We start from the raw sequence: 15,662 nt of genomic DNA on the forward strand, positions 1-15,662 counted from the left end.
GGGGGCAGGAAGGGGTTGGGCCAGAGCAGGACCAAGACCATCTGGGAGCACCAGCTGGCTGGATTTTGCTCCCAAGCGTGAGGGTCAAAGTCTCTGGTGTAGGGCATGGAGTTGCCCTACAGGCTTCACAGAAAATGCGGGGTTTGGAATGGAGGGTGTCGGAGAAAGTGCAGAATGATTATGGGAGCCAGAAACAACAGGAAGGCCGAAAATGGTGCAGCTGGGGGGGCAGAGATTGCATGGAGTGATCAGTCAGGATGTCAGCGCAGAGAGATAAGGTGCAAAGGCCAGAGAGCTTTGAAGATTAGGCTTGGGAGCTTGTGCTTGATCCGGAAGTGGGTGGGAAACCGGCAGGGATTTGGGAAATGGCACTGCCTCTTCAGGGCACTGAGAGGTGAATGATCTTGCGGCAGTGCCAGCCACTGCAGTAGCTTCCTCTGAAGCAGTCTGTGGTGCGCTTGTGAAGACCCTTCTCTTTGCCCATGCTTTGTCTGAAGGGATTGTGCTGCTCGGTTGAGTAATTTCTCTGGCTTTAGTTTCCTATAGCTTTTAGGCATCTCAGCTGCTGAATATTTCTGTTAAGATGCCTTTTAAATTCTGATTTTCTAACTGGCTTAGAGATTTTTAGGTGGCATAGAAATTGGAATAGTTGTCCTATCGATCCTCCAAAAGCCCCTGGCATCTGTCAACATTATCAAGAAAGCTGGGCTGGACCTACAGTTTTTGGGCTCAGTGAGCCGGTTGAGAGGTCCCCCCACTGCTGTCTCTGTTTCTGTCATGCAGTATCGTGAATTAACAGGCACCGTTCAAGACAGCGTAGCATTGCCCCTAAGGAGAGTGCAAAAGTCCAGCAGTCTGTGACCCACTGCTAGTAGTTTTCTTCCCCAAGAGGAGCAGGTCTCTTTAAAGCGAATGGATCTGGATTCCCTTTTTAAAAGAAATAGGCACTCTCAAATTCCTGGGGTTGCAACATGGAACAATATAAAGTTGCTTGGAAAGTTCTTTTGCCCCAGCCATAGTAAGGATTGTTGCTGGGGCACCAGGGAGTGGGGCATCCTGAGTGGGTGGCAGGAGTCCTGCTGAAAGTCAAAACACAGTGGCATTGAGTCCCTGCGAGTCCCGTCATCTCCGTATTGCTGGTCATCAGTCTCTCTCTCCCGCATCCTCAGCATCTGCGAGAGGGTGACACCCCGGTTGTCCCACGCCAACTCTGCCGTGGTCCTTTCAGCTGTGAAGGTGCTGATGAAGTTCATGGAGATGCTTTCAAAGGACCTGGATTATTACGGCACCTTGCTGAAGAAGCTGGCCCCCCCGCTGGTCACCCTGCTGTCGGCAGAGCCCGAGCTGCAATACGTGGCGCTCCGGAACATCAACCTCATTGTGCAAAAAAGGTGATTTCTCCGCGGACCCAAAAGGGAAGCGGAAAGGCAGAGGTGTGTGTCCATCTGGACAGGGAGGTGCTCTCGGGCATCTGTAGGTGGCAATAGACATCATGGCTTTGTGTAACGCAGGATGTCAGTGTGCCATCATGCAAAATGAATACAGTTTTCAGTGTAATCCGTCATATTGGGTGGTAGACACGCCAGTTGGTCATCTTGGTTGGCAGTGGTGGAGTTTTCCTCCGGCCCCTCTGGAGGGCCACCCGGCTGGGAAGGATCACAACTCCCATCCGCAGAGTGTGCTGTGTGAAAAGGGGTTCTCAGTGGCCAGGCATGATTTTCCCAACTTCCTCCTGGCAAAACAACAGCACATCCCGCCAGGCCTCCGCAAAGTGCATGCATGGCTTCCAGTGAGGTTGAATTGTCAGCCACCCTTGGGGGTCTTTTTGGCTAAAGAGCGAGGGGAGATGCTTGAAGTCCATAAAAGGAGGTGAAGTTGGTGGCACAAATTTCAGCACAAGCATGCCATGGGCAACTTGTAAGCCTGAACTTTGGGAGGGCCACGATTCCCTCAGCCCCAGCCAGCAGAGTCAGGAGTGTGCGGTGGGTGGGGTGTCACAAGCTGGCCACCTGGCTGAGGCAGGCGGAAGACCCATCAGGGTGGTGGGTCAAGCTGGAGAAGGGTGCCTGGGAAATGAGAGCCGAGAGAGAGAAGGAAGGTGCCTCGGAAATGAAAGCTGCGAGAGCAGCCGGCGCGCAAGTGATTGCGCCTCCTGTTGCTGGCCCTGCAGGTGGGCAGGTGGCCTCTGGGCTGGATCCAGGCACGTGCAGGGAACAGGTGCGGGGCTTTAGGGAGGAGCATTAGCTTGCCAAGAGCATTGAGAAGGCTTTACTCATGAGTTTGGTAGAGGTCTGATCATGGAGGGAGCCCAGGACGGTTGCTGTTTGCATCTGAGAGCACCAAGAGAAAGAGTCATTGAAAGAAGGTCTTCCATCTTCCCTTGTTTGGCCCTCACTGAGAGGGGAAACTGGCGACCTGCACTGCTTGTCTGCTCTCCTGGATCGCATCTCTCATCTTTCCCTGCTGCAGACCTGAAATCCTCAAGCATGAAATGAAAGTCTTCTTCGTGAAGTACAATGACCCAATCTATGTCAAACTGGAGAAGCTCGACATCATGATCCGCCTGGCCTCCCAGGCCAATATTGCACAGGTGAGCTCTGCGGAGCCTCTCCTCTCCTCTCCTCTCCTCTCCTCTCCTCTCCTCTCCTCTCCTCGTGTGCACCTTCCCCAGTGTGTGCAGGAATGACAACTCTCAGCATCTTTAGCCAGCCAAAATCCATGCAGTTGTGCAGCTGCAAGATACCAAGAAATATCAGGGTGTTGCATGCCTGCTACCTTGCACCTGCAAATGCAGGGTTGGAACCACCTGAGGGGGACCCTCCCCATCCTTGCATGTTTGGGAACTTTCACTGCATCCAAGGAATCTGAGGAATTCCAGCTAAGACGGGACATGTGGGACCCGCAGCAAAATGGTGAAATGGCTCCTTCCCGCAGAGCAGATGAACCCTTGTTCCTGTCTTCCTCCCAAACCGCTCAGGATGTCTCCTCCTCTCCTGCCACCTCCCCACCCCCAATTTCCCATGTGGTTTGCTTTCCTCGGGTGCGTTCAGCAAGCGAGGGCGACCGCTGCTCATGGATCTGTTGTTTTAGAGTGGGGGGAGGCCACCCCCGTTCGTCTTTCGAAAGGGGTGCTTTTGATGTCTGCCCACGGGTCTTCTCTGGGCTGCTGGTGGGACCCCCTCGTTTCCCGATGTCTTCCATCTTGGCTCCGTTGGTGTTGGTGCGCACCACCGGAGTTCCTCACGGGAGGGGGTTGTAACAGCTTGCCGGCTCTTCTGTCTCCCTCCCCACCCTCTGCATCCCATGGCAGGTTCTGTCTGAGTTGAAGGAGTACGCCACGGAGGTGGACGTGGACTTCGTGCGGAAGGCTGTCCGAGCCATCGGCCGCTGCGCCATCAAGGTGGAGGTGAGCCTCCCTGGGTTGTCTTGGGCTTGGGGCAAAGGCCACGCAGAGCCGCTGTGCCCCAGCAAGGCTGCCCAGTGCGACAGAAGCAACTTCCTCACTGGAGGAAGTCTAGTGGCCAGCTCTGCTTTTTCAGCAGTGTGTTTATCTGTTGAAAAACCCGCTCCCTTTTCTTGGCATCTGTCCTGTTGCTTGTTTGAACTGCTTGGGCCTTATCTCAGAGAAGGGCCGTAGTTCAGTGGCTGAGCACTCTGGATACGCAGGTTCCCAGGGTCAGGCCCCAGCACTTCAGAGGGTGGGGGCAGGGGAGACAGTCGGGATATTCCGGAGAGCTGCTGCCAGTCAGAGTAGAAAGTTCAGGGCAAGAGCAGCCACAGCTTCCTGTGTGCTTCCCAAGCATGGAGTGCCACATGCAGGTGAACACCGCTGAATGTTCTGAGGTGGAAGGCTTGGGCAGGGGATGAGCTCCTTCTGCAGCCTTCCCCAGATTGCTGCCCTCCAGGTGGGCCGGCTGACAACTCCCATCGGTGGCAGAGAGTAGGGAAGGCTGCCTGGTGGAAGCTGGCAGTCTCCGTGCAGGAATGCGGCCGTGGAGGAGTGGAGCCAAGCGGAGTCTTGCAGCCCAGGGACGCTGCCGCTCGGTCGTCCCCCGCCCTGGCCCCAGACCAGTCCCCTGCAGTGTGCACGGCACTCGGCACGCCCATCCCCTTTGTGATGGCCAGGAAATTCCCGGTCTTCCTGCTGCCAGATAGCTCAGCAGCCCTTTAACCTTCCTGTTCGGCCAGTATCTGCCAGGCTTGCAAGCCTTGTGGATGAACCCGGTGCTGCTCTTCTCCCCTCCCCTCCCCTTTCTTCCTGCCAGCAATCGGCGGAGCGCTGTGTAAGCACGTTGCTCGACCTCATCCAGACCAAGGTCAACTATGTGGTGCAGGAAGCGATCGTTGTCATCAAGGACATTTTCCGCAAGTACCCCAACAAGTACGAACGTATTTGCTGAGTTGCTGACTTCAGTGTGGCATGAGGGGTGGGGGGAGAGCTGCTGTGTGAGCAAAAGGCCCCCAGTAGCTTTTGCCCTGGCTGCAAACTCACTCGGGCAGGCACACAGAACTGGGTGCAGCCCAGACATGTTGAACCTGAGCTTCCCCAATGGAGAGAGAACAGAGGAACAAATTATCTTCCTTCAACGTCGCTTTGGCTTTCTCTGGCCTGGCGCTTCCAGATATTCGGGCTGCAACTGCCATGCTGGCTGGTGGACGAAGGCAGCTGTAGGCAGAGTCTTCTGGAGAGTAGCTGGCGGGGAAAGAACACACAAGCCTTTAAGCAAACTATTCTTTCTGCTTCTGCTTAACTTCACTCCCTCTGTGCAACATTGCAATCATGGGGCAGAATTCTCATGAAAATGGGGTGAGCCAGCTGCAGGAGCAGGGGAGGGATTCCTGCCTATCCCCCCTCCTTCCTCCTTTCCTCCTGCTCCTTTCCTTCCTTCCTTCCTTTCATTAAAACCCTGAGAGCCACCATCTCAAACCAGGTGCAAAGCACATTCTTGGTAGCCCGGGAATTGGTTTTGAGTGTCGGAACCGAATCCTGCTCAAAGGCCTTGTGTGCTCCCACATCTGCTTGTGGGCTCTTCCTCACTGGAGACGTTCAAAAGCACCTGGGCAGCCCTCTGAGTGGGCCGGTGTGACTTGGTGTCCTGCAGCAGCAGGGGGCTGGACCCGATGGCTTCCTGGCCCCTTCCAACTCTCCTGTGCTATGATTCTGTACTTCTGTTTCTGACCTGCAAGCTTCACTTGGCTGCTTCTGGGTTCCTCTGTTTTTTCCTCTGTAACCCGTCACCTGCTGTCCTTATGCTTAGGTACGAAAGTGTGATCGCCACCCTGTGTGAGAACCTGGACTCCCTCGATGAACCTGAGGCCCGGGCCGCCATGATCTGGATCGTGGGGGAATATGCTGAGCGCATTGACAATGCGGACGAGCTTCTCGAGAGCTTCCTGGAGGGGTTCCACGACGAGAGCACCCAGGTGGTGGGGCAGGGCTGGGGACATGGGGTAGCCAGGCAGGTTTGGCAGCAAATACTCTTGCAGTCTTCCTCAAACGGGTGCCCTCCAGAGGTGTTGGAGCACAACGCCCAGGTTGGCAAAGGCTGCAGCATGTCCCCTAGGAATGAAGTTTGTCCGCTTAACAATTTATAGAACACAGTTTTGGGATCTGAACATGGATAATAAACCATCTATAGATAGGCAGAACCAAGCTTCCTCACATCCCGCAGTCACAGCCTGTCTTAGAGCTTGTTGCTCTAGGGACCAGGTTGCTTGCAGTCCCAACCCTAAATCCTAGACACAAGCTGTAGATTTTATAGAGGTCTCCTCTCTCCTTTTTTCGGAGACTGTGAGAGAGGCCATGCCTCTGCTTCTTGGGAGACGGGGGGGGGGGGGGGAGGCGGCTGAAGCTGCTTCAACGAAGCAGTTTCATTTCTTACAGCAAAACCAGTCCTTATCTAGGGAAACTGTCATGAGCAGAACTGGCTGAATCAGACTAGATAGCCTGGGAAGGCCCCTTCTGACTCGCTATGTTTCTATGAATGTCATTGGGAAAGGCGATTATCGCCGATGCTTTTCCTGAACAATGTAAGTGGAGCCTATGCCTAAAAGCCTGGAATAGCTCCAAGAACCTATCCTGGCTTGGGGCTCTGAGAGCTTGTTGCACTGCATGTCGAGCCTTAATAGACCTTCTCGCCATTCTTCTGGTATACCTCCATATATGCATTGTGAAGGGGTGCTTGCCCTTTGCTCCTGGCAGAAGGCAGAGCTCCGCTTGGCCAGAGCTCTTCTCCAGTGAGAATACAGCCTGGGCGGTGAGGGTCCCTACGGCAGGGGTGTCAGGAAAACTGGCTTGATCAGACTGATTCGGACTCATGGAAGGTGGGGGGCTAGGCAAAAGCTTAGGGAGCCCCCAAATGATCCTGAGCAGGGGGAAGGGGAATAGAGTGGCAGGAGAGCCGCACCCTCTGGGCCTGAGGTCCAGGGCCCCTTCCCTATAGATGGGGAATCCCTCTGTGTGCTCAGCGAGCTTTCCCAGGTATGCAGCGCCCTTGAGGACACCCTGCTACGCGAGACCTCTGTCCTTTGCCCCCCGCACCAGCCGTTCCTCCGCTGCCCGGGATCTCCCCAGCCTCGCACCTGCTTGTGTGTCCTTTGAGCTGAGCTGCTGCCATTCAGCCCCTCGAATCGAACAAGCTGGCGTCCCTCTGATGTCTCGACTCTTTTCCCTCCCTGGCACGGCCGGTGCAGGTGCAGCTGCAGTTGCTGACGGCCATTGTGAAGCTGTTCCTGAAGAAGCCCACCGAGACCCAGGAGCTTGTGCAGCAGGTCCTCAGCTTGGCCACGCAGGTAATGCGGAGTCCGGGCCCTTCCAGTTCCTCAGAGGAAAACGGGTTCGGGCCACAGTCCTCGCCCTGCTGGGAGTCGCAAGCTTGCTTCTGTCCCGACCTGCACAGGATTGTGCCCTGAACCTATTAACGTGTTTTGCCAGGATGGGGGCCTTCTCCTTTCAGGCGCGCGGGGTGTAAGGAACTCCACAGCCGTGCCCAAGCTCCTCTCGTAGCGACTGAGGGAAGGAGGGATCCAACCACTGCCCACAGAGTTTCCTAGCTGAGCAGGGATTCCACCTGCCTCTCGCTTCCTCGCATCCATTCTGGCTGCTGCACCTCCGCTGCACTTGCACCCCGTTGCGTGACAGAAGCCCGTGTCTTCCCTGCCCGAGAATTGGTCTTGAAGAGCCCACCCCAGCCCGGAGGCACTGTGCACCCCTGGCTGTCCACTGGGGGGGCGACGGCCATGGCCAGCGGAAGTTCTAGTCCAAAGCAGCTCAGAAAGGAGGCCTGGCTGCTTTGCCCCGGGACGGGCAAGCCAGCTTCGTGCTAAGGAGCGTCCCTCAAGTGGTGGGTGGCGGTGTCCCCCTTTCCCCTTCCTCATCGGAAGCAGCGTTTGGGGCTGCAGTTCCCTCCTGGACTGCTGAACATGCTCTAGGCTCCACCCGCCACCCACCTTTGGACGCCCTGCAGGCCTTCTTTTGCAGCCTGAAGGCCTAGACGTCTGGGCTCCATTTTCTTTTACAGCCAGGATGCTGCAGGATTCAGCTTGTCAGAATGCTGAACTCAGACCTCCATTCCAAATGTTGTGCATGCAAAGGGCAACTGGGAGCGTCGCTGGGCAAACCGCCCCTGTTGGGAGCAGCCCAGAACTGTTGCGAACCACCCAGCGAACTTTTGCTATCGAATGGCCCAAACGGGGGTTGCTTGAATCAAGTGCTGCTTCTCCCTCTTGGATAACATCGCCAGCCTTCACTGACGTCCTGGCTCTCCCACGAGAGCCCCCCACACGTCTCACACACTCTTCTTTTCCCTCCTGACTTGCAGGATTCAGACAACCCTGACTTGCGGGACCGTGGCTACATCTATTGGCGCCTGCTCTCCACGGATCCCGTGGCAGCCAAGGAAGTGGTTCTGGCCGAGAAGCCTCTCATCTCCGAGGAGACCGACCTGATTGAGCCCACGCTGCTGGACGAGCTGATCTGCTACATCGGCACGCTGGCCTCCGTGTACCACAAGCCCCCCAGTGCGTTTGTGGAGGGCAGCAGGGGTGTCGTTCACAAGAGCCTCCCTCCGCGGACGGGCTCGTAAGTTCTTGGTGTCAGGGTTGGGGTGAGCCCTTTCAGCATCCATCCTCCAGGCTTCTTCTCATGATTGGCGTGGTCCTGCAAAGCGAGCGAAGCCCAGGGGAAGTCCACAAACACTCACAAGCCCCAGTTGCGCGGCCGACACCTTGCCCAGCGCCATTCCTGGCAGCCAGCCTTCTCTCCCACAGACGAAGGTGCTGCTTGCGCAGCGCATGGGGTCCGATTCCTGGCGAGTACCCAGCGAAACCTGGGTGCGCGCAACAGGAATCTGGTCTCTGGGCCACTGCAAAGCATACCGGAGTCTGGAAAACCGGAATCAGGGAATCTGGCAATTTTCTGCACATGAAGGAATTTTTCCATACGTCTCTCCTTGGGGCCTCTCCGAAGCCTACCTGTGGTGCAGGGATGTGGGGTGTAAGAGAACCGTTGTACCTCAGTGGCTGAGTTCACACACAAGGCACACCTTGGCTGTAAGCCGTGGTGGGTGGGTTGCTTTGCAAAGTAGCCACAATGAGCCCAGTAGCCAACTGGGCTCTTCTCGGGTATTTTGCTCCCTGCTTCTCCCTCATTCTTCCGGTTGGTTTCTCAGGGCACTGTGAGAAGGACTGAGACTCCCCCCTCTGGCAGCCGTGGTTGCAGCCTAAGTCAGTTCAGCTCTTCGCGGCTTCAGAGAGCCCCACCAGAAGGACGGGGAGCTGATCAGGCACCCCTCTCTCCTGCTCCCTCAAGCGGGGTGGCAGCGCCTGGCCCCCTCTGCATCATTGCTCCAAGCATAAGGCAGGGCTGTGGAGCGGGTCTCTGCTGGCAGCTGGGGAGGTCTACTCTTGAGTTGCTGGCAGAGATGGGTGCTCTGTGCCGCCACGGGCAGGGAAGGCAGCCCCCGCTTCAGCACTTTGGTGGCTCCCAGCAGCGGGCATCCCCCAGCAGCTGCTTGGCAAGGGTGGCAAGGGAGTCTCCCAGCTTTTGCCAAAGAGGTCACTGGCTGTTGTGCCGGGGATGGTGCAGCAAGGCAGTGGAGTGACGGCAAGCCTAGGGCAGCCCGTGGGTTCAGGGTGGGGGGAAACAGCCTGGGGCACCAGTGCTGTATTTGCACAGCTTAAGAATAATAAGTAATAATCACTCGACAACCCACCTACAATAAGCCTTGGTGGATTGTTGTGCCTTCTGAACCAGCTTACTCTTGTAAGCTCTTTTGGATTTGGGTTTTGTTTTTGTTTTTTAGCTGCCCATCTCTTGTCAGGCTAATTAATTCCATATCAGTTGGGTTCACCCTCACTGCGAAGAGAAGGTGCATATACCTCCTTTGTGCTTGGGTGGGAGCGGATCCTGAGCTCGTGTGCCCACCCACACACTCGGCAGCGGAACACATCCTGGTGCTTGAGTGCACAAGAGGCCCCACCCCATTCGGCAAGACTGCTCAGGCTCACGCGATCCCCCAGCCGCGCGCTCGTGCAGCCCCTGCTCCCGGCAAATAGCCCTTCGGGATGTGAGGTGTCCCCGGGCCCATTCTCCTTTACAGTACCCTTGCTGTACTTGTTTCAATAGTACACAGCCTGCCTGCGGGTATTTCTTTGATTTCCTTCAAGGAATTGGGGGTCGCGAATGTGGGCCTGCTTCCCCTTTGTCCTCACAATCGCCCTGTGAGGAAGGTTAGGCAGAGGGGTATGGCTGGCCCATGGTGATGCCATGGTTTAATGGCTAAGAGGGGGTGTTTGGGGCCACGTCCCTCTTTCTGGATCCCACAGAAACTCTCCAAGGCCATTTGGAGCAAATAGACGATGTAACTGGATCATGTCTTCCCCTCCCCTCTTGCAAACTCAGAAGTGAAAGTGCAGAGAGCCCAGACGCCGTCCCTGCAGGGCCTCCCCCGTCCGAGCAGCCGGCCGTCATCCCCACGCAGGGTGACCTCCTGGGTGACCTCCTGAACCTTGACCTAGGACCCCCTGTGAGTGGCCCGCCGATCGCTACCTCATCCGTACAGATGGGCGCCGTAGACCTGCTTGGCGGAGGCCTGGACAGCCTGGTAAGTCCTCGCTTGTGTGCCTGGGTGATCACAGAACCCCGAATCTCGTCCCTGGGGGCGCTGGCAGGTGTGGCACGTGGTTGATTCCAGGGACCCTTTAAACGCAGGTCGATTCTCCCCTCTCCCGCTTGGTGTCCTCCAGCGGTGCTGGGCCTTCTGGGGATTGGAGCCGAGCACATCCCTTCCACTCCCCTCCCCCCATCCGGCAGAGCCCCTCCCCCAAGGTTGCACCGGGAGTGGGAACTCTTTCTCCCAGGTGTCCCCTGACTGCCAGCACTCTTTCCAAACATCGATCAGCCATTTTGACAACAGTGTCAGGCTGATTCCTCCATCCTCCCCACCCCAATTAAAATTGGCTTCTAATTTGACTTAACACCTCCCCCACAAATGGGTACAGTACTCATTAAAAGACATTTGTTTTTTACCTTTTCCAAGGGAAGAGCATACATAAATGAGGTCTTCTTTAATTAAATCACAGCTCTTGATCCAGGTTGATCCAGCTTTTATTTTTGTATTACTCTATTTTTGAGCTATGATTCAGCAAGTGCACCTGAGATTATGCATACCTCGTACCTTACGGTGTAGAAGAAGTCTATAGAAGAGGGTTTACCCCTTTGCACGCACTGGTGGGGCCATCGCCTTTTGCAGCCTGGGCTGGTAGGCTGGATCACCGTGACTTAAAACCAGCTGTGGTGTGTGCCACGGACCATTTGCCTCATCCGTGCAGGCACGCCTTGTTCAGTCACCTGTCCCAAGGGGGCATGGCCTGTCAGAGGGAAAACACACCTCAAATATCTGTGGGGTGTTGCTGGGTAAAGCCACCACAATTGGCTGGAAGCCATCCCGAGGCTTATGTGACTGGGACGGCATATAAAAACTCCAAATAAATAAATAAATTGTACAAACCAGCTCCAAATCTAATTGACAGACACACAAACCATATTGATGGTAACTGGCTGAGATGTCTTGAAATGCTCTTTAGAAGGATCCATAGATAAATTGGTGCCCTTCTGATGTTTCTAAAATCAGCAGGTGTGCTGCTAATTCACTTTCTCACATCCTAAGGACTTGGTTCTGTGTTTAGTAAAACCCTACATTCTTAGGTGAAAGAAAAAAAGTGGTTCCTTTGTCCATTACCCTGTTCTGAGCTCATGAGGGTTTGCAACATACAGGGCTTTTGTAAAGCTTCTGCAATGGATGTGCAGTACTTTGAAAATGCAAAACCAACTGGTTACACGCTGCTGCTAGCACTATGTACTGTTGCCGGCGCTTCTGGGTCTTCGTCTCTGTGCGTTTCATGCTGTTCTTGTTTTTAAGACACTCTAAATCAGGGGAGTTCTTCATAGAAAGGTAGCTAATGAGTTCAAGTTTTTCTTTCTGGTACACATGATTAGGTATGTGCAAGCACTGGATTAGCGTGCTGGTTGTGCGTGAGTGTGTACGCCCACCTCTGTGGCAGGGTCAACAGAATATTTGAAGAGCTGATTAGAGTTGAGAAAACACGCTTTTGTAGCTTGCAATAGGCAGGGGAGGGGGCTTGTTCTTCCTTTTCTCCTGCTGACCTGCCTCTACAGGTCTAGCGTGACAGGTAGCCTTTGTGTGTTATTTGTCTGAGTGACTAACCTCTCTCTTTTGTCCCTCCCCTTCTGTTTTTCTCTTCTTTGCCCCTTCCTGGCTTGTGTGCATTTCTCTCTTTCTCTGCATGTGGCTGGCTCTTCTCTCCACCTTGCCTGCTTCTGCTTGGAGATGGGGGACGAATCGGAAGGGGTATGGCTCAGTCCTCTTTCTAGATTTCCTGAACGTGTTTCGCTGCCAGGGCGCCGTCCCTGTGTCTCCCAACGTAACATGAGTGAGAGCAGAGGCAGCGGGGAGGGAGGCCTGTTGCAACCTCGAGTCCGTTGCCTTCCTTCCCGGCAATGAGAAAGCCATTTCAGAAAGAGGTCTTCTCCCCCTCATTCATAATCCTCGTTCTCACCAATCGGCAGTAGATTGTGGAGTACGCGGCTCGTAATTTAGCTTTTGGAACTCACTGCCACGCGATGCAGCAATGTTCACTAGTCCCAGCCAGCTTTAAAAGGGGTTCAGACAAATCCTCAGAGGAGCTGGAGAGCATTTTATCAGCCGCTGCCTAACACTTCTCGGTTCAGGAGCTACAGCTCTGTAATGGAGAGCCAGTGTGGTGTGGTGGTTAAGAGCATGTGACTGGGACTCAGACAATCCGGGTTCTAGTCCACACTCAGCCGTGGAGCCAACTGGGTGACTTTGGGCCAGTCACAGACGCTCAGCCCAACCTACCTCACAGGGCTGTTGTTGTGGGGATAAGATGGAGGAGGAGAATGATGTAAGCTGCCTTGAGCCCTTTGTAGGAAAAGGCAGGATATAACTCGAAAAATAACTAAAATAAAATAAAATAAAATGTCTTGAGGCATAAAACAGTTCTGCCCCTTTTGTGGAGGCGGTGGCTGCTGCGGCGCTGCTGAATCCTGAGGCCTTTTTGGCCAGATCCAGCAGGGCTGCTCTTGCGCTGTGCTCTTGGGAGGATTTTCATTCCAGATTTGCAGGGCCTTGGCGTGCCTGGCCCTTGCTAGCCCAAAGAAGGGTTGGGGACCCTTACACAGCCCCGTACCTCTTGCATCTGCCCCCCAGAGACAAAACTCTCAGCACTTGAATCTGTACAAAACTGCAGCAGCCCAGGTGGGGAGCCCCCCTCCCCGTGAGGGACTAGCGGCATGCTCGCTGAACTGGATGCGTCCTTTAAGACTGACCACGGCCAGGAGTGTCCGGGGCAGAGCCACCGCTGGAGCATCACAGGACTGGGCACACACCTGGCGTCCAGAAGCCTTCCTCAGCCGGGTGCCTCGCAGGTGCATCTGGCTGCAACCCCCATCACGTGATGGTTATCCACACAGGCTGAGGAAGGATGGGGGATGTGGTTCGATGCACCTGGAGGGGTGAATTGCACAGCTTCACAAGAACTCTGGCGCTTAGGTGCGAGTAGAAGTCCTCCCGATAAAGAAAATGTGTTCCGAAGATGCAGGCCAAGCTGTTCTTCCGAGCAAGGCAGGGCTCCTTAGCTGCCAAAGAAGGCCCCAGCCCCCATGAGAGCAGCAGTGAGTTCATAGAGCTGGGGGATGTGGCCCACAGCACTGCACTGCAGGATCCTGTGGAGATTTCCCTGCCTGGAGGTGTCCCTGTGGGGAGGGGCTTCGGGAGGTGGCCGAGCCCTTGCTGAAACCCCGGGGAGCCGTTGCTGCCCTTCCGTGCCTGCAGCACTGGGCCGGAAGGGCCCAGGCCTGCCTCGGAATAAGGTGGAGCCGGGAGCCTGTTGCTGCCCTGCCCTGCCGGCCCCGACCTCTCAGGACAGCAGGATTCCCTTTGTGTTATAAGTGGAAGCTTCCGAAGGCTGTCCCAAGACTCCAGCTTTTGCACCAGTGCTGCCTTCACCCACCTCCTGCCCCTGGGGTGGCTGGGGATGATGGGAGTTGTACTGCAGTGCACCTGGAGGGCTCGAGGTGGAGGAGGGCTGGATTCGGCTAGACTTGCGGCACCGGCGTGCTCCTCTCGTGCTGGCGCGTTTCTCCCTGCAGTGCCTTTGCAGGCGTTCAGTGTGCCTGTGCTTGAAGTGCTCCAGGAGGGCCCCATAGGGGGCCGGGGCCGGTGGCCGCGTGATGGCGGCACCTCCTTTGCTCTTTTTAAAAGGGTTGCACCCAAAGCATTGCGGCTTTTTCTGCCTGTCCTGATCTGATGGTCGGCTGTGTGAGAAGCAGGCTTGGTGGCTGAGGCTCCTCTGTTTTGGGGGCTGGCGGGAGGCAGTGTCCAAGCAGAATGCGGGGGGGGGGGGCGAGCCAGGAAGGCCCCTGCAGTGGGAAGATCTGCCGTGCTAGCCGAAGCTCTTCGGAACGAGGCGGAGCTGCTGCGTGGCGTGGCACCGAGCAGAGCTTTTTGAAATCGCACGCTCCGGGCACATGAGGCTCTGACCAAGCGGTGCTCACGCCTCAGCCCAGTGCCCTTCCAGTGTGTTGCAGCACAGCTCCTATCATCCCCAGCCAGCCCCTGTGCAGGGCCTCACAATCTTTCACAATGTGCAGGGCTCCTGTGTGAGACCCAGAGAGCCTCCCCGAAAGGAAGCGAGTTGGGCACTCCTGCATTTGGCAGCTGCTCTCACGAAGCTCTTCCGGCCAGCACCTGGCAGGGCTCCCCGCTCGCTGCAGGCCCCGGGAACCCTCCCGAACCCTGGCCACCCCGAGGCACCCCCCTTTGCCCTGCCTTGCAGTGGCTCGGCGACCTCGTGTGACGCGATCCCCTGTTCTCCTGCAGATGGCTGGCCCTAGCTTCGCGGCGCCCAGCACCGTCCTGCCCTCCAACCTGGGGGCGCCCCTTGGCGGGGGCTTGGGAGACCTCTTCGACTTGGCTGGCGGCGTGGGCACCATGTCGGGATCCTACGTCGTGCCCAAAACGGTGAGCAGTGCTGCCCCCTTGCGACTGCCGGAGAGCGATGGCCGCAGTTCCCGGGGACTGCCATGCCTGCGGTGTGGGGGTGTCTCGAGAGAGCAAGCCAGGCCCCGTGAGGGATTTTGAATGCATTTAGCTGTGCTTTACTTCAGCAAAAAGGGGGGGGGATAGGAGGGGGGGCTCACTTGGCTTAATTCCCTTAGCTCACAGGTTATGCCGATGGATCTGGCTGGTTTATTTGCTTTATTTATTATTGGTTTATTGCATTTGTATGCTGCCTCCTGGGCAGAGGTTCCCCAGGAGGTTCACAGAGCAATCATTAAAAATACGGAGAAAAATAAATAATAATAACCAAAACTATAAAACATAGTAGAATAAAAATGCAATATAAATACAACCATACAAATAAAAAATGCCGCTCTGCTCAGGGTGGCATAATTCCACGGCCGTTTCACGTGTGCTCCTTCCTGCTCTTCATGAGGTCCCAGGAAGCTGGCACAGCGGTGCCTCTGCCTGATGAAAGCTCCCCAGCTCCCTGCAGAGCCTTTTTGCAGCCATAAGGGACTGGAAACAACGGGGGGTGTTTCTTTCTCAACCTGGAGGTGAATCTTCTTCCCTTCCGTGGAAGAGCAACATCCCCGGGGCCTTTGGCACGGTGCTGTGTCTCCGAGCAGGTTTCAGAGGCACCTGCTCTTGGGAGCGTCATGCAGGGGCGTGTGCTCTGCTGCAGACCAGACTCCCTGAGTGAACAGGCAGGCAGCCTCTCCCCTCCAGATTCAGGCGAAGGGCATTGGAGGTTCAGCCAGGGAGCCATTTTCCCTCCCGTCTCGGAGAAGGGCTTTGCTTTGTGCGGGTGCCTTGTTAGAGGCTGTTGCAGGGATGGTGTGGAGAGGAGGAGGACCGCGAGTGCCCTGAGGTTCCTTGCGAGCAGAGAAGAAAACAAGTTATAAATAGAGCAGCGAATTAGTGAGAGCCCCCTCAACCAGCCCTCCCAAGGATCGTGACCACATGCCCAGCTGGCTCAAAACATCTGCAGAGCCGTGCAAGTACTTTCTGGCTGCCCTCCCCTTTGCTCACTCTCGTGTTCGCCGTATTCCTCCATCCTGA

General features: G+C 55.8%; 1 protein-coding gene across 7 annotated transcripts in view; it reads left to right on the top strand.

Annotated features, from left to right (window-relative positions):
- AP1B1 (adaptor related protein complex 1 subunit beta 1) overlaps window positions 1-15,662 on the top strand; it is a 51,426-nt gene that overhangs the window by 22,914 nt on the left and 12,850 nt on the right. For 4 of the 7 annotated variants that reach the window (XM_044448911.1, XM_044448912.1, XM_044448907.1 and 1 more), the window contains exons 7-16: window positions 1,170-1,391; window positions 2,470-2,590; window positions 3,311-3,406; window positions 4,266-4,381; window positions 5,259-5,424; window positions 6,694-6,792; window positions 7,821-8,080; window positions 9,902-10,103; window positions 11,850-11,870; window positions 14,421-14,561. In XM_044448911.1, the coding sequence (XP_044304846.1) occupies window positions 1,170-1,391; window positions 2,470-2,590; window positions 3,311-3,406; window positions 4,266-4,381; window positions 5,259-5,424; window positions 6,694-6,792; window positions 7,821-8,080; window positions 9,902-10,103; window positions 11,850-11,870; window positions 14,421-14,561 (1,444 nt within the window). The remainder of the gene's footprint in view (window positions 1-1,169; window positions 1,392-2,469; window positions 2,591-3,310; window positions 3,407-4,265; window positions 4,382-5,258; window positions 5,425-6,693; window positions 6,793-7,820; window positions 8,081-9,901; window positions 10,104-11,849; window positions 11,871-14,420; window positions 14,562-15,662) is intronic. The other 3 variants (XM_044448913.1, XM_044448914.1, XM_044448910.1) reach the window with 1 other exon arrangement.

The sequence above is a fragment of the Varanus komodoensis genome, unplaced genomic scaffold (genome assembly GCF_004798865.1).
Source record: "Varanus komodoensis strain SLA01 unplaced genomic scaffold, ASM479886v1 scaffold56, whole genome shotgun sequence".
NCBI classification, from domain to species: Eukaryota; Metazoa; Chordata; class Lepidosauria; order Squamata; family Varanidae; genus Varanus; species Varanus komodoensis.